The 22,126-nt window shown below is 48.9% G+C and overlaps 1 protein-coding gene across 1 annotated transcript in view; it reads right to left on the bottom strand.

Moving 5' to 3' along the window:
- The window catches only part of usp15 (ubiquitin specific peptidase 15), a gene marked incomplete at its 5' end in the record, with an annotated part of 40,302 nt that overhangs the window by 11,784 nt on the left and 6,392 nt on the right, over positions 1-22,126 (bottom strand). Inside the window, 13 exons of the mRNA XM_084447616.1 lie at positions 1,467-1,736; positions 2,008-2,126; positions 2,786-2,974; positions 4,199-4,293; positions 4,893-4,976; positions 5,090-5,314; positions 5,565-5,723; positions 6,705-6,878; positions 7,764-7,908; positions 14,395-14,484; positions 16,350-16,411; positions 17,299-17,444; positions 21,397-21,523. Of these exons, the coding sequence (XP_084303742.1) occupies positions 1,467-1,736; positions 2,008-2,126; positions 2,786-2,974; positions 4,199-4,293; positions 4,893-4,976; positions 5,090-5,314; positions 5,565-5,723; positions 6,705-6,878; positions 7,764-7,908; positions 14,395-14,484; positions 16,350-16,411; positions 17,299-17,444; positions 21,397-21,523 (1,885 nt within the window). The remainder of the gene's footprint in view (positions 1-1,466; positions 1,737-2,007; positions 2,127-2,785; positions 2,975-4,198; positions 4,294-4,892; positions 4,977-5,089; positions 5,315-5,564; positions 5,724-6,704; positions 6,879-7,763; positions 7,909-14,394; positions 14,485-16,349; positions 16,412-17,298; positions 17,445-21,396; positions 21,524-22,126) is intronic.

The following is a 22,126-nucleotide window of genomic DNA, read 5'->3' as shown; positions in this document are numbered from 1 at the left end:
CAGGGTTAGGGGTTGAGGTGATTACAGGGTTAGGGGTTGAGGTGATTGGAGGGTTAGGGGTTGAGGTGATTGGAGGGTTAGGGGTTGAGGTGATTGGAGGGTTAGGGGTTGAGGTGATTGCAGGGTTAGGGGTTGAGGTGATTGGAGGGTTAGGGGTTGAGGTGATTGGAGGGTTAGGGGTTGAGGTGATTGGAGGGTTAGGGGTTGAGGTGATTGGAGGGTTAGGGGTTGAGGTGATTGGAGGGTTAGGGGTTGAGGTGATTGCAGGGTTAGGGGTTGAGGTGATTAGAGGGTTAGGGGTTGAGGTGATTGCAGGGTTAGGGGTTGAGGTGATTGGAGGGTTAGGGGTTGAGGTGATTGGAGGGTTAGGGGTTGAGGTGATTGCAGGGTTAGGGGTTAGGGGTTGAGGTGATTGCAGGGTTAGGGGTTGAGGTGATTGGAGGGTTAGGGGTTGAGGTGATTGGAGGGTTAGGGGTTGAGGTGATTGGAGGGTTAGGGGTTGAGGTGATTGGAGGGTTAGGGGTTGAGGTGATTGCAGGGTTAGGGGTTGAGGTGATTGCAGGGTTAGGGGTTGAGGTGATTGGAGGGTTAGGGGTTAGGGGTTGAGGTGATTGGAGGGTTAGGGGTTGAGGTGATTACAGGGTTAGGGGTTGAGGTGATTGGAGGGTTAGGGGTTGAGGTGATTGGAGGGTTAGGGGTTGAGGTGATTGGAGGGTTAGGGGTTGAGGTGATTGGAGGGTTAGGGGTTGAGGTGATTGCAGGGTTAGGGGTTGAGGTGATTGCAGGGTTAGGGGTTGAGGTGATTGTTAGCTGTAGTTTGGTTAGAGGACCGGTATTGCACAGGCTCAGGTCTTCTTCTGTTTGTTGATCTTACAGTTCCCAAAGGCAAACAAAGGAACAGGATGAGGGATGATAAAAAGTGAAAAGTTTTTACCCCATGGGGAAGGTAATCATTAAAATGTTAAGTATCCACCACCAGGTAAGTGGGGAGGGTCAGGAGCCTATTTCCAGGGTCCCAGGTAGGGCTGGGTATCGATTCGAATTTCAAGAATCGATTCAATTCCGATTCACAAGGTTCAGAATCGATTATCACCATTCAATTCGATGCGATTCGATTCAATATCTATTCGGTTAGTGTTACTAAAACCTGTTTTGTTTTTTTTAGCTGTAACCTTAATTACATGACTGCCGAGTTATGCAACACATCAATATTACGGCCGGGTATCGATACTGATTAACAAAAATGAATGAATGAATCATTGAATGAATTAATGAAATTAATCATTCATTCATTAAATAAAAGATCGATTTTGGGATTCATGAATCGATTCTGAATCATTTGATTCTTTTTTTTTTAACCCAGCCCTAGTCCCAAGTAAGGTAGGGTTATGGTTAGCTGTGGTTAGGGCTAGGGTTGGCTGTGGTTAGGGTTAGGGCTAGCTGTGGTTAGGGCTAGCTGTGCTCACCGCTGAGACGCAGATGACCCTCATCGAATCGGATCTGCCGCGGCTCCTCCTTGATGAAGCTGAGGTCTGTCTTGCCCATGTTGTTGAACTGGAATGTGAAGAGTCGCTTCCTGTGTCCCGCCGGCGGCGCCCCTCTGCTCTCCTGACCAACCCCGTTCTCCAGCTCGTTGTCCCCGCCCACCGAGTCCTCTGATTGGCTGTTGTCGTTCTCGGAGGGCAGCTCCTGGTCCTGACTGGACTCTTCATCCTGCTCATCAGTCTCCATTTCGCCTGGGCCACAGAGGGGGGCGGGGCATTTGAGAGGCGTGTGTGTGTGTGTGAGTATTGTGTGTGTATGTGTGTGCGTGTTTGTGTGTGTGTGTGTGCACGTCTGTACTGAGTAGTGTGAGTATTGTGTGTGTGTGTGTGTGTGTGTGTATGAGTATTGTGTGTACGTGTGTGTGTATGTGTGCGTGTGTGTGAGTATTGTGTGTGTGTGAGTGTGTGAGTATTGTGCGTGTGCATGAGTATTGTGTGTGTGTGTGAGTGTGTGTGGACTCACTGGGCGAGCCCTCCTCTATGAGTCCGTTGGTGGCGTTGCCGTTGACCGTGTGTTTAGAGGCCTGCGTCTCCTCACACTCCTCCTCCTCCTCCTCCTCCGCCTCCGACCGCACGAAACGACTGCACACAGGTACCATGACAACCACACGGACGTACACACACACACACGCACACACACACACACACACACACACACACACACACACACACACACACACACACACACACACACACAATGGAGTCTGACCTCACGTCCTGAAGACAGCAGCAGTTACTGTATGATGCCAATTCAAATATATCTCTATGGAAACTACTTAATAAGTGCATGTTGAAAATTCAACTGTTAGGTATTATCCCTTGATCATTTTTTAATCAACCGTGTTCTCTCTAAACAAAAATAAGCCTAACCTAATTTTCTGAACTATACTGAAGTACATGCGTGGCTGTGTGTGTGTGTGTGTGTGTGTGTGTGTGTGTATGTATGTATGTATGTATGTATGTATGTATGTATGTATGTATATATGTATGTGTGTGTGTGTGTGTGCGCGCGCGCGTGTGCGTGCATGCGCGTGTGTGTGTGCGCGCGTGTGTGTATGTATGTGGGTGTGTGTGTGCGTGTGTGTGTGCGTGCATGCACGCGTGTGTGCGTGTGTATGTATGTGTGTGTGTGTGTGTGTGCGTGTGCGCGCGTGTGTATGTATGTGTGTGTGTGTGTGGGTGCGTGTGCGTGCATGCACGCGTGTGTGTGTGTGTGCGTGTGTGAGAGAGAGGGTCCATGCCTCAGGCGCAGGAGCAGCATGTTGTAGAGCTTGTCCTCGCTGAGCGTGCGGGGCACGGTGAGGAGGAAGGGCTGTCCGAACAGAGGGGTGCTGGTGTGGTTGTAGCCCGACTGTCTGTGCTTCTCTCTCAGGTGCACGGGGATCACCGCGTGGTCAGAGTCCTCCAGACGGTTCACACTCACCTCAAACCTACACACAACAGCACAGCACAGCCGGGGGGACATGAGCTTATTCACTCATGTATTCATTCATACATCCATTTAAACTAAACTATCCATCCATCCAAACTATGTATTCATCCATCCAAACTATGTATTCATCCATTCATTCATCCAAACTATGTATCCATCCATCCATTCATTCAAACTATGTATTCATCCACCCATCCATCCAAACTATGTATTCATCCATTCATCCAAACTATGTATTCATCCATCCATCCAAACTATGTATTCATCCATCCATCCATCCATCCATCCAAACTATGTATTCATCCATCCATCCAAACTATGTATTCATCCATCCATCCATCCATCCAAACTATGTATTTATCCATTCATCCATCCATCCATTCAAACTATGTATTCATCCATCCATCCATTCAAACTATGTATTCATCCATCCATTAATTCAAATTATGTATTCATCCATCCATCCAAACTATGTATTCATCCATTTGGTCAGCCAACCCTCACTGTGGGACTGACTCCTAGCAGCACACTGTTTGGCAGACAATCAGTTGAGTGCTTAGCGGTGCAGTCTTGCTGTGTGTGCGTGCATGTGTGTGTGTGTGTGTGTGTATGTTTGTGTGCGCGAGTGTGTGTCTGTAAGATGTATAGATGATGAAGGTCCCATAACCCGTTACTCACACAGAGGGTTAGGGTTCAGGTCTGTTACTCACACAGAGGGTTAGGGTTCAGGTCTGTTACTCACACAGAGGGTTAGGGTTCAGGTCTGTTACTCACACAGAGGGTTAGGGTTCAGGTCCGTTACTCACACAGAGGGTTAGGGTTCAGGTCTGTTACTCACACAGAGGGTTAGGGTTCAGGTCTGTTACTCACACAGAGGGTTAGGGTTCAGGTCTGTTACTCACACAGAGGGTTAGGGTTCAGGTCCGTTACTCACACAGAGGGTTAGGGTTCAGGTCCGTTACTCACACAGAGGGTTAGGGTTCAGGTCTGTTACTCACACAGAGGGTTAGGGTTCAGGTCTGTTACTCACACAGAGGGTTAGGGTTCAGGTCCGTTACTCACACAGAGGGTTAGGGTTCAGGTCTGTTACTCACACAGAGGGTTAGGGTTCAGGTCTGTTACTCACACAGAGGGTAAGGGTTCAGGTCTGTTACTCACACAGAGGGTAAGGGTTCAGGTCTGTTACTCACACAGAGGGTTAGGGTTCAGGTCTGTTACTCACACATAGATGTCGTCTCTCTCCATGATGCTGCTCAGGTTCTCATTGGTGGCAAAGATTCGATGGAAGCGGTGGTTGTAGATGTCTGTCACAATCATCTGGAGTTACACCACAACACAGATTAGACAGGTCACAATCATCTGGAGTTACGCCTAAAAACATATTTTGGTCACGTAAAACCACTGGCACTATCGTCAAAGCGTTAGGGTTAGGGGTTAGGGTGCGTTTGCAAGGATGGCTTAACGTTTGTGTCCAAGTAGGCAGAGGCGGTCATGGGAGTGCAGATGGAGGTGGTTAGGGACAGGTTAGGGTTGTGTTAAGAGTAAGGTTAGTGAACTAGGGACAGGTTAGGGTTAGGATTAGTGGGTTAGGGTTAGGGACAGGTTAGGGTTAGGATTAGTGGGTTAGGATTAGTGGGTTAGGGTTAGGGTTGTGTTAGAGTAAGGTTAGTGAACTATACAAGTGAAACATTCCATTCTCTGCTTTTGCATTTTCATTTCTAATGCCTAAGCAAATTCTTCAAATTTGACAATAATGCCTATTGCGTTTGTCTTTTGCCAAAAGCCTTTGCCGATTTGGTGACCAAAATAGAGGCCTAGTCTCATCTCGAGGTACTAAACCCTGTCGGTTGAGAATCTCTGCTCTCATCGGGACTCATCAGGAAATAAGGTGAAATGAAAGCGCATGAAGTTCTCACCTTCTCAGCTGGGACCCCTGTCAGTCTGGACAGCGAGGAGCACAGGTCGGAGATGCAGCCCACCTTGGGCACGGTCAGCTTGTACTGCAACACAGACCAAGGCTGGTCAGATAACCTGCAGGGAGATCTACCGTCCCCCAGCATCGCCTGCACCTTTCCACTCTTCAATGATCTGTCCCGTAAGTCCCGAGACTCACCTGTGTGGGTTTGGCCATGTGGTCCAGCCTGACCAGGTAGACCTCCAGCGTGCGTTCTTTCTTCATGGGCAGTGGCAGGGTCAGGTAGCAGAAGGGGTCAAAGGTCACTGACACCTTGGAGCAGACAGGACACACCAGGGTGGACTTGAACAGGCCGTGGAAGATGTCCACGATGATGGAGTTGTTCCTTTTCATGTGGCTCTCCCAAGCCTCCTCTGCAACGACCTAAAGGAGTACACAACAACAACAACAACAACACAGGAAGGGAGAGCAAGAGAGAGGAGGATGAGAGAGGGAGAGAGAGAAGAGAGAGAGAAGGACAGCAATAGAGAGAGAACAAAGGAGAGGAGAGAGAGGCGGATTGCAAGAGAGAGAGCAAGGGAGAGGAAAAAGGAGAGAGAGAAGGAGAGAGAAAGAGATCAGCCAGTAATCATTAGACTGTGTGTGTGTGTGTGTGTGTGTGTGTGACCCTGACCTTGTCTGCTCGTCCGTCCGCATCCTTCATCTGGATGTAGGGTTTCCTCCTGATGCGGTTCAGGTCCTCATGGAGGCCGTCCAGCAGGAAGGCCAGCAGCTCCTGGGAGTCCTGCTGCTGGTAGCCTGAGAACTGGGGGGCGAAGCGGCCCACCTGGGTCTGGACACACACACACACACCCCAACCACGCACGCGCGCACGCACACACGCACGCGCACGCACGCGCGCGCACGCGCACGCACACGCACACGCACACGCACACGCACACGCACACACACACACACACATTTAGCAGTTCATACTAGCAAACTCATACTAGTTTTCTAACTTCACCACAACACAGTTTTTAAGCTACACAGACGAATTATCTCTAAATATTCATCTGTTTCCCAGGATTTCTATGGTGTAAATATACTGTGGCCTTTATACTTCTTGTATAATGCTTTGCTCATGTCTGCCCCCTAGTGCCTCTAGAGCAACGGTATTGGCGACTGCTGATTGGTCTAAATCTCATGCTATGAGCGGACACACGGCTGCACCTCTTAAAAAAGAGGCACATTTACAAAGACTGATGATTTACACAGATTGCAGGAGGGCAGAATGAAGGAAGCGATTCAGGAGGGTACAGGGTTAGACTCATCCATGTCTCCAGGGGACAGGGTTAGACTCATCCATGTCTCCAGGGTACAGGGTTAGACTCATCCATGTCTCCAGGGTACAGGGTTAGACTCATCCATGTCTCCAGGGTACAGGGTAAGACTCAGCCATGTCTCCAGGGTACAGGGTAAGACTCATCCATGTCTCCAGGGTACAGGGTAAGACTCAGCCATGTCTCCAGGGTACAGGGTTAGACTCATCCATGTCTCCAGGGGACAGGGTTAGACTCATCCATGTCTCCAGGGTACAGGGTTAGACTCATCCATGTCTCCAGGGTACAGGGTTAGACTCATCCATGTCTCCAGGGGACAGGGTTAGACTCAGCCATGTCTCCAGGGTACAGGGTTAGACTCATCCATGTCTCCAGGGGACAGGGTTAGACTCAGCCATGTCTCCAGGGTAAGACTCAGCCATGTCTCCAGGGTACAGGGTTAGACTCAGCCATGTCTCCAGGGTACAGGGTTAGACTCAGGCAGTGATTACCTTGAAAGGTCTTGGCGTGACGTAGCTGTATTTCCCCGACCACACCTGCTTGGTGAGCTCGGCGTAGACCTTGGCGATCTCCCCCTTCATGCCCAGAGGGTTGTCTTCATTGAGCTCCTCTGTGAATTTGTCTTTCAGGAAGTACTCGGTGAGGGGAGGCACGTTGCTCAAACACTGCAGAGAGAGAACATGGAGGGGAGAGTCAGAGAGGGGAGAGTCAGAGAGGGGAGAGTCAGAGAGGGGCGAGTCAGAGAGGGGAGAGTCAGAGAGGGGAGAGTCAGAGAGGGGAGAGTCAGAGGGAGCGTGGAGGAGAGAGTCAGAGAGGGGCGAGTCAGAGAGGGGAGAGTCAGAGGGATCGTGGAGGGGGGAGTCAGAGAGGGGAGAGTCAGAGAGGGGAGAGTCAGAGAGGGGAGAGTCAGAGAGGGGAGAGTCAGAGAGGGGAGAGTCAGAGAGGGGAGAGTCAGAGGGATCGTGGAGGGGGGAGTCAGAGAGGGGATAGTCAGAGAGGGGATAGTCAGAGAGGGGATAGTCAGAGAGGGGAGAGTCAGAGGGAGCGTGGAGGAGAGAGTCAGAGAGGGGAGAGTCAGAGAGGGGAGAGTCAGAGAGGGGAGAGTCAGAGAGGGGATAGTCAGAGAGGGGAGAGTCAGAGGGAGCGTGGAGGAGAGAGTCAGAGAGGGGAGAGTCAGAGAGGGGAGAGTCAGAGAGGGGAGAGTCAGAGAGGGGAGAGTCAGAGGGAGCGTGGAGGGGGGAGTCAGAGAGGGGAGAGTCAGAGAGGGGAGAGTCAGAGGGATCGTGGAGGGGGGAGTCAGAGAGGGGAGAGTCAGAGAGGGGAGAGTCAGAGGGAGCGTGGAGGAGAGAGTCAGAGAGGGGAGAGTCAGAGAGGGGAGAGTCAGAGAGGGGAGAGTCAGAGAGGGGAGAGTCAGAGGGAGCGTGGAGGGGGGAGTCAGAGAACGTCGGAATAACAGTGAACGATAACATCAAACCGAAATCCCGACTGCAATCAGCCATGACAGGAGGTCAGGGTTCACAGGTCCTAGTTAAGAGAAGGGGTTGGAGCACCTGCACGGCAGAGTTCATGAAGCAGGTGTTGCCCAGGTTGGAGAGGCCACAGAGTCCTGCCTGCTCACTCGGGCGACCCTGCTCAGAGTAGTCGTAGCTGTTGTAAGGGTGGTAGGATGGCAGGCTGTAGCTGGAGTTCTTCACACTGCACAGGTTACGAGGAAAAGGAACACACACACACACAGGTCAGGACACTCTAGAGGAACAGCAGGGAGAAAGCTAATAGTTCTATAAGTATAGGGCTGGGTGGAGCTACTGTGACTATTGTTAACTACTAGCTTCCAAGCTACTGCAAGGGTTAGTAGCTCTCTATATAACTACAGTAGCTAGGCTACATTACTCTCATATACTCACTGTTTGGTGCAGTAAGTCAAAACACGGAACAGTGTGAAAAAGGCAACAGCTACATTGGATAAGACTACACCACATCTATAGCACTTAAAACCCAACCAATACAAGTCTGAACAGAGCACTTGTTTGAACTCTGTATTCTCTTAATCACAGAGGCCTACCCAGGGCCTGCACTCAGGTTGAACCTCAACTACACGAGAGAGAGAGAGAGAGAGAGAGAGAGAGAGAGAGAGAGAGATGGGGAGAGAGAGAGGGAGAGAGAGAGGGGAAGAGAGAAAGAAATGGGGAGAGAGAGAGGAAGAGAGAAAGAGATAGGGAGAGAGAGAGAGTGAAAGAGAGGGAGAGAGAAAGAGAGGGAGAGAGAAAGAGAGGGAGAGAGAGAGGAGAGAAAGGAGAGAGAGAGGTGGGAGTAGTGGGGGAATCACACCTCTGGGAGGGGGGGAAGGCTGTAGGGACCCATTGATCTGGTGAGGCAGCAGCATCAGCAGCCTCACAGCTCAACACTTTATCTACCCTCCTGTCTCCTAGCTCCACCCTCCTGTCTCCTAGTTCCACCCTCCTGTCTCCTAGCTCCACCCTCCTGTCTCTTAGCTCCACCCTCCTGACTCCTAGCTCCACCCTCCTAACTACAGGCTCCACCCTGCTGACTCCTAGTTCCTCCCTTCTGACTCCTAGCTCCACCCTCCTGACTACAGGCTCCACCCTCCTGTTTCCTAGCTCCACCCTCCTGTCCCCTAGCTCCACCCTCCGGTCTCCTAGCTCCACCCTCCTGTCCCCTAGCTCCACCCTCCGGTCTCCTAGCTCCACCCTCCTGTCCCCTAGCTCCACTGCCTCAGGCCTCAGACACCACCAACAGCACAGGAGCATCTCATCTCAGCTCTGCCCAGGCCTCAGCCCCAGCCTGGCCCCGCCCTGGCCTGCCATCACCAGGCCCCTGGTCCTGGTCCAACTTCAGCGCTCTTGGCCAGCTAGCACGAGCACAAGTTCAGTCCAGCCCAGCCTAGCCAAGTCCAGCCTAGCCAAGCCCAGCCTAGCGCTGATCAGTCCCTCCTGAATCAGCAGAGACCAGCTCAGTCCAGTCCAAAGTCCAGCTCTGAGTAGTCCAGTCCAGCCCAGATCAGACTAGACTAGACTAGACTAGTCCAGCCCGGAGCCAAGCCCAGCCTGGACTAATCCAGTGAGCTCAGTGTTCCAGCTGGGGGGTAAAGGACAGCCAGGCCTCCTCCTCCTCCTCCTCAGTCCCAGGTGAAGCTGGGTAACTCCTCTCCTCTGTGTGTCCAGTCATCTCCTGCTACTGCTCCTCCTGTCCTGCTGAATGCTCCAGAGCTGCTCCCCAGCAGATATTTATAGCAGCTAGCAGCAGCAACGATGCTCAACACAGACAGCTTCAGGAGGTAGAGGTGCAGAGAGAGAGAGAGAGAGAGAGAGAGAGAGAGGGAGAGAGAGAGAGAGAGAGAGAGAGAGAGAGAGAGAGAGAGAGAGAGAGAGAGAGAGAGAGGGAGAGAGAGAGTTAGAGAAAGGGGAGGAGAGAGAGTAAGGAAGGAGGGAGCAGAGGAGGAGAGAGTGGGAAGGAGAGAGAGCAGGGGAGTAGAGAGTGGGAAGGAGAGAGAGCAGGGGAGGAGAGAGGGAGAAACAGAGGAAGAGCGAGAGTTACAGGAGATATGGGGAGATGTACTATGTGACAGGGTGAGAGAGAGCGAGAGAGGAGAGAGAGAATGAGAGGGAGGAGAGTGAAGAGTTGCAGGGCCTGACAGGAGGGAAACTAGAGAGGAGCAGCTGGTGGGGCATTTTGAGCTGAGGCTGCAGTTATTCTCAGCCAAACAGGCACACGTCTCTAGTAGCTGCTTAATATGCGATTAGCCACTTCTACTGATGTCTTAGGAGTAGCGGTATGGGCCTTGGAGGAAGAGGAGGGGAGAACTTCAATAGAAAGTAAAAGCATTAGGCTGTAGCTGCAGGCTTCGAGGAGCAGCGATGAGGGGGGCAGATGGAATGTATTCTGAAGGTCACAGAGACGGCAGAACATGCAGCACAATGAGCTGAGAGAGAGAGGATTGCCTCTACTCTCGCTACTAAGATGATCTTGGAGCGGGCAGCACCATTTCACTGTGACTGTACACTGTACGTGACGAATACAATGACCTGAAACAGAATCATCTGAATCTAATGACAGCCCTTACTGTATCTTACTATCACTAATGTGATAGCCTCTACTGTAACTAATGTGATAGCCTCTACTGTAACTGTAATATCCTCTACTGTAGCTAATGTGATAGCCTCTACTGTAACTAATGTGATAGGCTCTACTGTAGCTAATGTGATAGCCTCTACTGTAGCTAATGTGATAGCCTCTACTGTAACTAATGTGATAGCCTCTACTGTAGCTAATGTGATAGCCTCTACTGTAGCTAATGTGATAGCCTCTACTGTAGCTAATGTGGTAGCTTCTACTGTAACTAATGTGATAGCCTCTACTGTAACTAATGTGGTAGCTTCTACTGTACAGTAGCTAATGTGATAGCCTCTATTGTAACTAATGTGATAGCCTCTACTGTAACTAATGTGGTAGCTTCTACTGTACAGTAGCTAATGTGATAGCCTCTACTGTAACTAATGTGATAGCCTCTACTGTAACTAATGTGATAGCCTCTACTGTAACTAATGTGATAGCCTCTACTGTAACTAATGTGATAGCCTCCAGGGAAAGGGCTGCCCGCCCCGACCAGGCCATCACCATTGAAGACAGTGGTGACGCCAAATTGGACTGCGAGTAATCCGTGTGTGGCCCTGGATGACCAACTGTCGTTCTCGGCACATATCAAAACTGTCACACACGGTTCTACAACACTGCTCTACAACATCAGGAGGATTCGCCCTTTTCTCACTGACACAACGGCGCAGGTGCTCATCCAGGCCCTGGTCTCCCGCCTGGACTACTGCAACTCCCGCCTGGACTACTGCAACTCCCTCCTTGCTGGGGCCCAGGCATCAGCCATTAAACCTCTGGAGCTTCGCCAGAAAGCTGCCGCTCGCGTGGGGTGAGTTCACACTCGACAAAACGTTTATTGCAACAAAAATGGCAGTGGGTTGAGCACCATGTGTGTTTTGCACGCATTGCACGTATGGCAGTTGAGAAGATAGGGCAGGGTTTCAGACTACTGATTGGACAACACCTCTGACACACCCACCAAACAAAAGAAAACCTACTTCAAACCCGTTGCACACCGTTTCAAGGAAACATGTTGTTCAACCCGGAAACAGTAGCAAAATAGTGCACACCGTTTTTAGATTGAACTCACCCCTGGTGTTCAACCACCCCAAATTCTCCCACACAACTTCTCTTCTCTCCCTGTGGCGGCTCGCATCCAGTTTAAAACTCTGGCACTAGCCTACGGGGCAATGAAAGGAGCAGCTCCCTCCTACCTCCAGGCCATGGTGAAGCCCTACACCACCTCCCGAACACTATTGAGTGCCTAAGCGGAAGCAGGCGGAGCTGTCCCATGGGACCTTAATTCGGAAAAAATATGTACAGTAGTCAATAGCTATAAATAAATAATTTCTTGATCCTGTTTGTATTGTGCCATGACCATTACATATGATGTTTGCCAATTTAAAACATAATTTTGCAAGTCAAGAAAGTCACAGTTTGTTGTAATACTATAAAGCAATTCCAGAAGAAGTTTACAATTATTAAGAGGTGAAAATCACTTCTGGAAACAGAGCTCCTTCACAAGCCTGAATTCCCCCAACTGCTCTCTGGACCTGAGGGTTTCATGCACCCACACTCTCCTCTTCCTTGGTGCTCTCCTCCTTGCTAACAGGGCTAGTGCTAGCGCACGCTTTTTAGCACAGGACAAATACATATCTAGCTATAGCTATTGCTGGCCACAACAAATGGCGAGTGTCGGCCCGCTCGTAAAGTCCGCCTATTTTGCGCTGTCCTCTGCGAATCGACTAAACTCTGTTGTCCTCCGCGGCTTCTTCGCTGAACCCAGCGCAAACTGCGTCCTACGGCGGCAGGCGCAGCAAATTTGCATATTAGCTCGCCGAATGTAAAGCGTACATTTAACATTTAGATTCAACATTTAGATTTAACATTTAGATTTACATTTATATTTAACATTTATATTTACATTTAGATTTAACATTTAGATTTAGCATTTAGATTTAGATTTAACATTTATATTTTACATTTAGATTAAGCATTTATATTTAACATTTAGATTCAGATTTAGATTTAACATTTATATTTAGCATTTAACATTTAGATTTAACATTTACATTTAACATTTACATTTACATTTACATTTAACATTTATATTTAACATTTATATTTAGCATTTATATTTAACATGTATATTTAGCATTTATATTTAACATTTATATTTAACATGTAGATTTAGCCTAACAGGTAGGCTACAGTACACACAAAAATCTCATTTATAAAGCACAGGGAGGAAGTTCCGCTTAGGAACTCTATGCTCTGCTACCTCAGGGCGAGTGGTTTCCCCGTCACTCCGAGGCCCCTGCGGTCAATCGACGCGGTCACGGCTCTTCTCTGTCCTGGCCCCGCAGGGGTGGAACGAACTGCCCACTGACGTCAGGACAGCAGAGTCGCTGGCCATCTTTCACAGCAGGCTCAAAACTCACCTCTTCAAGAAGTACAGTACTACAACGATCCACCCTCTTAAGCACCTATTATATTTATATTTTGCTTCTCTTGCACTTTGCCTTCACCACTAGATTATGCCATTAGTCACTTGTTTTAGAAAGGAGATGCACTTCTGGTGAGTAGTAGTACACTGACTTCCTACGTTAAATGCAATTATTGTAAGTTGCTTTGGATAAAAGCATCTGCTAAATGACTAATGTAATGTAATGTAGAGGGTATCAGCGTATCACATTAGCCACAGTAGAGGCTATCACACAAGTAGCCATGGTAGAGGCTAACATAGTAGCCACAGTAGAGGCTATCACACAAGTAGCCATGGTAGAGGCTAACATAGTAGCCACAGTAGAGACTATGATAGCCCCTACTGTGGCTACTAGTATGATAGCTTCTACTGTAGCTAGTGTGATAGACTTAGCCAGTCAAAACCAGAATCAGAATTGGGCTTACCTCATCTTCAAGCACTCCACACATTAAAATAGCAACTAATGCATAATTCAACCATGAGGATGCTCACTGAAGGGCAGAGTCTGTATCACCCTGCAGAGGTCCTCCCCCAGAGGGAAGGGAGGAGGGTGGAGGGGCAGGGAATGACTAGGACATCACAGCATGCAGTGGATCACAGAGAGGAGACAGGAGGAGAGGATGAAGCCCCTCTCCCCCGACCCAGCCCCCCCACCACAGCCCAGCCCCTCTCTCTCTCCCCACAGCCCAGCCTCCCCCCCCAGCACAGCCTCTCACCCCCCAGCCCAGCCTCTCTCTCTCACCCGCCAGCCCAGCCCCCCTCTCTCACCCCCCCAGCCTCTCTCTATCACCCCCCAGCCCAGCCTCTCTCTCTCTCACCCCCCCAACCTCTCTCTCTCCCCCCAGTCCAGCCTCTCTCCCCCCAGCCCCTATCACCCCCCAGCCCAGCCTCTCTCTCTCCCCCCAGCCCAGCCTCTCTCTCTCAACCCCCCCCTCAGCCTCTCTCTCTCACCCCCCAGCCCAGCCTCTCACCCCCCTCCCAGCCCAGCCTCTCTCTCTCTCCCCCCAGCCCAGCCTCTCTCTCTCTCCCCGCAGCCCAGCCTCTCTCTCTCTCCTCCCAGCCCAGCCTCTCTCTCTCTCCTCCCAGCCCAGCCTCTCTCTCTCTCCTCCCAGCCCAGCCTCTCTCTCTCCTCCCAGCCCAGCCTCTCTCTCTCCTCCCAGCCCAGCCTCTCTCTCTCCTCCCAGCCCAGCCTCTCTCTCTCTCCTCCCAGCCCAGCCTCTCTCTCTCCTCCCAGCCCAGCCTCTCTCTCTCTCCTCCCAGCCCAGCCTCTCTCCCCTAGTAAATTGGATGCCTTTGTCACTTTGGACAATTAAACATATGATTCGGGTCAAGGTCTGTATGTCTTGATGTTGTCATTGTATTTAATTGTGTAAATTGTACACATTTAATGTGATTTTATATTGTTGTACTGTTTTTCTGTATTGATTTATATTATTTAACTGTGTAATCAGGGCACCATTGTAAATGAAACATCAAGGTATCAAGGGGCTCCCCTGGATAAATAAAGTTAAAATAAATAAAATAAAATAGCCCAGCCCCTCCCCCCCAGCCCAGCCCTTCCCTCAGTGCTCCCCACTAGGTCTTACTTCCTGCTGGTGAAGCTGCTGTTATGATTGTTTGTAAGAGATGAAGGGGAGATCTTTGGCAAAGCAGAGAGATTGGAAGCACCAGATGACCTTCAAAAGATAAGAATATAATGAGTTAGGGTTAGGGTTAAGAATATAATGAGTTAGGGTTAGGGTTAAGAATATAATGAGTTAGGGTTAAGAATATAATGGGTTTGGGGGAAAGTAAATTGAAAAACCATGAAGATGGGTTAAAAAAATAAAGATATGCCAGCAACGTAACTTAAGCAAATAAGATACAGGCAGATTCATAGGCCAAAAAATAACAGAAAGGTGTTTCAGCGATGGCTTCTGTACAGGTATCAAGAAAATTAAAGGTGCAATAGTCAAGATTTTGATGTAAACTAATTTGTTTACATGTAGACAAACATTTCAAAAGAAAAAGAAAAAACTAACAAGGCTTGTGAGCCAATAGCATTGAGGACTCTGGATAGCTCCCGCCTCCCGAAATACCTCAATACTTTTATTCTAAAACCTTTGTGGATGTTTTATTTTATTTTTACTTCTGCCCCAGCAGGGTGAGAGGTAATGTTTTCAGTGGCGTGTGTTTGTTTGTTTGTTTGTCTGTCTGAGCAGGATTGCGCAAAAACTTCTGAAACGATTTTCATGAAATTTAGTAGAAGGGTGTAGCGTGGTCCAACTTAGAACCCATTCGCCTTATTCACCTGGCAGCCATATTGGTCAGTCTGGGGTGCGGATGCTGAAGTGCCCGTTGACTTCAATGTTAAAAGTTCGCTGTAAAAACACCACTTCAAGAACCGAAATAGTCAAAATAACAGACTGAATACACTATCGGGGTTACAAACTCATCATTACCAGACTTTTTCACTGCCGTTGTTTTCACGTTTGGAAATACATGGAGGTGAATGACACATAGTTAGCCGTCAGCTGCATTCACTCCGATGTATTTCTAAACGCGAAAACAACGGCAGTGAAAAAGTCTGGTAATGATGAGTTTGTAACCCCGATAGTGTATTCATCCTGTTATTTTGACTATTTTGGTTCTTGAAGTGGTGTTTTTACAGCGAACATTTAACATTGAAGGCAACGGGCACTTCCGCATCCGCACCCCTTATTACGTCATTGACCAATATGGCAGCTGAGGTGAATAAGGCGAATTACATTTTGGAGTGGATTCGTATCATGGGGCAGGTCCACGAGCCGCCCAAACACGGCCGGCTATTCACCGCCATTCATATTTTGGACCTGGATTACGCAAAAACTACCAGAGCGATTTTCTTGGAGGGGTGTAGCATGGGCCAACTTACAACCGTGCACCGAACCACAGAATGCATTCAGTGGCGGAGGTCTGTGCTCTCTGAGCACCATTTCTAGTTTTAAATGATTAGTCTACATCGAAATCTTGACTTTTAAGTGCACCTTTAAGTGCTAATGGGTTGAAAGGATATATCCAGATGAAGAACCCAGCCTAAAAGCAGACACGTTTCTAAAGCTCCTGAGATCATGTGTGTTTCTATAGCTCTAGGAGTCATGTGTGTTTCTATAGCTCTAGGAGTCATGTGTGTTTCTATAGCTCTAGGAGTCATGTGTGTTTCTATAGCTCCAGAGATCATGTGTGTTTCTATAGCTCTAGGAGTCATGTGTGTTTCTATAGCTCCAGAGGTCATGTGTGTTTCTATAGCTCTAGGAGTCATGTGTGTTTCTATAGCTCCAGAGGTCATGTGTGTTTCTATAGCTCTAGGAGTCATGTGTGTTTCTATAGCTCCAGAGGTCATGTGTGTTTCTATAGCTCCAGAGGTCATGTGTGTTTCTATAGCTCCAGAGGTCATGTGTGTTTCTATAGCTCTAGGAGTCATGTGTGTTTCTATAGCTCTAGAGGTCATGTGTGTTTCTATAGCTCTAGGAGTCATGTGTGTTTCTATAGCTCTAGGAGTCGTACGAATGTCTCGTCTCACCTGGATGCTGTGGAGCCTCTGGGCCAGCTCCCATCCTGGTTCTTCTGCTCTATCACAAGAACCTGCAGAGGAAAACATTCATATTCATATTCTACTCCCACTCTGATGAGGAAGCTTGTTAAAACTAGCAGCTAGGGAGTGAAGGTGGCTCCTTGAGTCTTCCTCTTTCCTACTGAGATGCCCTCAGCATACCATACACACTCCTGGTGGTGAACAGCAGTACAGGGTTAGGGTCAGGTACCTGTCCCTGGTACAGGGCTGGGTGGGGGGTTAGGGTCAGGTACCTGTCCCTGGTACAGGGCTGGGTGGGGGGTTAGGGTCAGGTACCTGTCCCTGGTACAGGGCTGGGTGGGGGGTTAGGGTCAGGTACCTGTCCCTGGTACAGGGCTGGGTGGGGGGTTAGGGTCAGGTACCTGGTACAGGGCTGGGTGGGGGGTTAGGGTCAGGTACCTGGTACAGGGCTGGGTGGGGGGTTAGGGTCAGGTACCTGGTACAGGGCTGGGTGGGGGGTTAGGGTCAGGTACCTGGTACAGGGCTGGGTGGGGGGTTAGGGTCAGGTACCTGGTACAGGGCTGGGTGGGGGGTGAGGGTCAGGTACCTGGTACCTGGTACAGGGCTGGGTGGGGGGTGAGGGTCAGGTACCTGTCCCTGGTACAGGGCTGGGTGGGGGGTTAGGGTCAGGTACCTGGTACAGGGCTGGGTGGGGGGTTAGGGTCAGGTACCTGGTACAGGGCTGGTGGGGGGTTAGGGTCAGGTACCTGGTACAGGGCTGGGTGGGGGGTTAGGGTCAGGTACCTGTCCCTGGTACAGGGCTGGGTGGGGGGTTAGGGTCAGGTACCTGGTACAGGGCTGGGTGGGGGGTTAGGGTCAGGTACCTGGTACAGGGCTGGGTGGGGGGTTAGGGTCAGGTACCTGGTACAGGGCTGGGTGGGGGGTTAGGGTCAGGTACCTGTCCCTGATAGAGGCCTGCGTCCTGGATGGTGCTGTCGGGCTTGGTGAGGGGCTCGAAGGTGTTGCTCATGTACTTGTTCCATAGCCTGGTCTCCTTCTCGTCTGGGATGCTGAACAGCTTACGCATCTCCTTCTCAATGGTGTCTACAGACAGGAACGACATTAACAAAGAAAACACAAAATGACATTTAGAGATTATGGATTAGTCCAGATCTTGCGTCTGTATCTCTCAAATTGTAATATTGCTTGTTTGTTGTCTGGGCGGAGTAGAGTCTACTCAGGTGAGCGTTGACTAACCCTCATCGCCACCCTGCTGTTCAACAGCCTTTACCATTCTTTATTAAACAACAGCTAGATCAGACCGCGCATTGTGATTGGCCAAGACACATTCGGAGCCGTGCCAATCAGGGTTTCCGTTAGAGAAAATCGGTACTGTTCAATGTGTCCGGGAAGATTAGACTTTTCCGGACAAACTGGAGAAATTCCGGTCATTATAATATGATATTAGGCCTATTATAGGTGTTTGTCGCGGTGATTGGCCGTTGTGTATCTTATATATGCCATTTATTGTCTTATTTCGCATCCGTATGATTAGATGTGTGATAGGCTGTCATGATTCCATGCGCTAGGCCTATATGTAATTGCACAGCCCCAAAAATAGTCAGCTTTGAATTGCGACTGTAGGCTAGAACATGAATGTTTATTTCAATTGCATGAATCGGATTTGAGGATGTAGGCTAATTGGTTTGGGATTCGCGACAGTAATATGTGTTTACTAATTTCTCTTTCCAGTTTTAGCCTACCCTTTTTATCAATAAAACAGCGTCATTATAACCATGGACATTGCAGTAGGCTATGAGGATGAGGAGGACATAACTGTTGAGAAACAACTGATAGGCGAGCTGGGGTAAATAAAGAAATGCCACAATGCATGTCTAGATATATAACATTTGTATTTAAAAGGGCGACATGTAGGCTTCTCGTAACATTTTAATTTAAGTCCTACGGCTGCGCTGATTGGAATTCATAGGCTAGGCCTATAGCCTAATTTCGGCCTTTTATCAGATAGGCTAAAATAGAACAAAACTCTTAATTAAAATAAATATAGCCTCCTTAAATAAAGTGTAAGAACTTTCAACATGCATAGGCTAATTTCCATTCGATATTAATGGGCCTATGCATTTTCGCCTCAAGCTCCGTACCTCGATCGGGCTCCCTCTCGCTTGCTATGGTGGCCCGCTAGCCTATAGGCAGATTTATTTTACGGCTATTTTTTCATCGCATATGCAGTAGCCTAAACATTAACGGAACAAAATGAATAGACCTATTCATTTTTGTATATTCAAAAGGAATCATAATATATAGAAATTTAATTTTAGCCTATTGTACGCCTAATACAATTAGGGGGAATTATTGTGTCGGACATTATGACCGGAGAGATTTTAATATATCGGACTTCAACAGATTTTTCCGGACAAAAACCGGTAATTACCGGCTAACGGAAACCCTGGTGCCAATAACCGCGATATACCAACGGGCAAGTCACCGGTAAAGGTATCACTCCGTAAACGCTGTCAGCTGCGTTGAGTTGGCTATTGCAGCAGTAAACAATGGAGTAACACTACAAAGCCCTCTTTTGAAAAAAATACAAAATAATGACAGTGCAGTGCTGTTGTAGAAAAGCAATAACGTACTGGAGGTGGTGCTTCATGGTGGATACTGGCACGGCTGCTGGCCACAGCACGCTCTGGCGTCTACGACCGCAGCACAGCCCTGACAATACCCCCCACTAAGCACTCCCTCTCCTGGCTGACTGCTTCATCAAATTCTTTCTTGCTTCATGCAATACAATAAGAGTGAAGTGAACAAAATAAGACATAACCGGTCTAGACAGCTATGTCTGCCTGTGTGTGTGTGTGTGTGTGTGTGTGTGTGTGTGTGTGTGTGTGTGTGTGGTTTCAGAGAGTAGAGATTTGGCAGCTCTTCTCTTCCAGCACATTCTTCTGTAGCAGCCAAAGCACAGCTAGTCTGAGAGTAAGGTTGACAAACCCTGCTGATTACCACAGCCCTGACTCAGTGTTCGAGCTGCACGATGACAAAAACAAACATTTCCCTTATTTTGCCTGATGACCTCGTCCCCATGGTCCATGGATGGACCTCGTCCCCAGCCTCAGCGCATGGCGAGAGGGACAGTCATGTTTGCCTGATGACCTCGTCCCCAGCCTCAGCGCATGGCGAGAGGTACAGTCATGTTTTCGGTGGCGTGTTGGGTTGTTTGTCCATCTGTTTGCTAGCAGACCAATTTTCATGACACTTGGTGGAGGGGTGTAGCATGGGCCAACTTAGAAACCATTACATTTTGGAGTGGTTCCGAATCTCTGGGCAGGTCCACAAACCGCCTAAACATGGCTGGTCATTCACCTCCATTCATTTTTTGGACTCTGGAAAAATTGGCTCAGGAGCGAAAAATTCCTCCCCTTCATTGTCAATGGGGGTGAATTGAAACGGCCATATCTCAGCATGGAAAGGTCCCAGAGACACAAGAGTTTGGACTGACAGAAAGATCCCAGCCTAACGGATGCAGCAGTACAAAACATGTCCTGCTCACACGCACGTGCGCGCGGCAAGCCACGAAATGCATTCATGTGCAAAGGTCTGTGCTCTCTGAGCACCATTTCTAGTACTATAACTGCAGTTAATATTTCACATTTTAAATACATTTCCAGTGGTGCCACCGTTACATAGGCCTATAAAAAAATATTTTAAAAAAGTGAGAATTGTATGCTGTCTATCTGCTCTCTGTCTGTCAGTGAAGGAGCTCACAGTGCACTCAGAGGGAACGCTTGTGATTGGTCCGAGCATAAACACCCATGAGTCATCCACGTGCCCCCAGCACAGTGAATGCAAAACTGAATTATTAATCGTATTAATTGCGCCCTTTCACGATTAGTTCATTGCAGAGGTCATAATTGTTATTACGATTAATGCACGATTATTTGTGTAGCACTGACCTTAGCCATAGCACTGACCATAGCACTGACCATAGCACTGAACATAGCACCATAGCACTGACCATAGCACCATAGCACTGACCATAGCACCATAGCACCGACCATAGCACCATAGCACTGACCATAGCACCGACCATAGCACCATAGCACTGACCATAGCACTGACCATAGCACCATAGCACTGACCATAGCACCGACCATAGCACCATAGCACTGACCATAGCACCATAGCACTGACCATAGCACTGACCATAGCACCATAGCACTGACCATAGCACCATAGCACTGACCATAGCACTGACCATAGCACTGACCATAGCACCATAGCACTGACCATAGCACCATAGCACTGACCATAGCACCATAGCACTGACCAAAGCACCATAGCACTGACCATAGCACTGACCAAAGCACCATAGCACTGACCATAGCACCGACCATAGCACCGACCATAGAACCATAGCACCGACCATAGCACTGACCATAGCACCATAGCACCAACCATAGCACCATAGCACTGACCATAGCACTGACCATAGCACTGACCATAGCACTGACCATAGCACCATAGCACTGACCATAGCACCATAGCACTGACCAAAGCACCATAGCACTGACCATAGCACCATAGCACTGACCATAGCACCATAGCACTGACCAAAGCACCATAGCACTGACCATAGCACTGACCAAAGCACCATAGCACCATAGCACTGACCATAGCACCGACCATAGCACTGACCATAGCACCATAGCACCGACCATAGCACCGACCATAGCACCGACCATAGCACTGACCATAGCACCATAGCACTGACCATAGCACCGACCATAGCACCATAGCACTGAACATAGCACCGACCATAGCACCATAGCACTGACCATAGCACCATAGCACTGACCATAGCACCATAGCACTGACCATAGCACCATAGCACTGACCATAGCACTGACTGTAGCCATAGCCCCATAGCCATAACCCCATAGCACTGACCATAGCACTGACTCAGTGTAATGTGTGTGTGTGTGTGTGTGTGCGTGTGTGTGTGTTTGTGTGCGTGCGTGCGTGCGTGTGTGCAGCCTACCTATTGTGTCAGCCTTGCTGAAGCGCCTGGTGACCAGGTTGTCCATGTCGCTGTCCTCACAGAGCCTGAGCTCTGTCAGATACACCTCCACTTTGCAGTGCTTCACAAACATCCCCTGTTCAACCACCTGTAAACAACAACACAACAATTAGACACCTCCTTTGTTGTCTCCATGTTACGCACCACGGCCCAAAGCAAATTCCTAGTACGTTGAAAAACTGCATGGCAATAAAACAAATCCTGATTCTTGCAGCGCTTCACAAACATGTTCCATGTTCCACCACCTGCAGCACACAAGAGTCCCAACTAGGGATGGGAATCCAGCAGTCCGCCCAATCAGAATCGTTAACCCTGACAATCCACATTGCATGCCTCCGAGCTTATCAATTCCTTTTATCAATGCCGCCATGTTGTTCTGACACTGACAGTTGCTCATTTCAAAACAATGATGTCATGTGTCTACACTGTTACAAAGGAAAACATAAGGAGCAGTGTAATTCATTTTCACTAGGGATGCCCTGATAATGTTTCTTTGTGGCCGATACCAATCGCTTATGAGCCATATCAACATTTCATCCATCAGACTGAGTCCAGAGTAGGCCGTTCCACTTTTTTTTTTCTACCTCAGTATTTACTTGATCGTTATGTAAGCAAGTGTGTTCTAGGTCACACAACATGATTTAACGAGATAAACAGAAAACAGTAGGACCCCACTCATCCGAACTTCAGA

The sequence above is a fragment of the Borostomias antarcticus genome (assembly GCF_949987555.1).
Source record: "Borostomias antarcticus genome assembly, chromosome: 13".
Classification (NCBI taxonomy): Eukaryota; Metazoa; Chordata; class Actinopteri; order Stomiiformes; family Stomiidae; genus Borostomias; species Borostomias antarcticus.
Note: the sequence above shows the minus strand (reverse complement) of the source record. Positions and strands in the feature narration are given on the sequence as shown.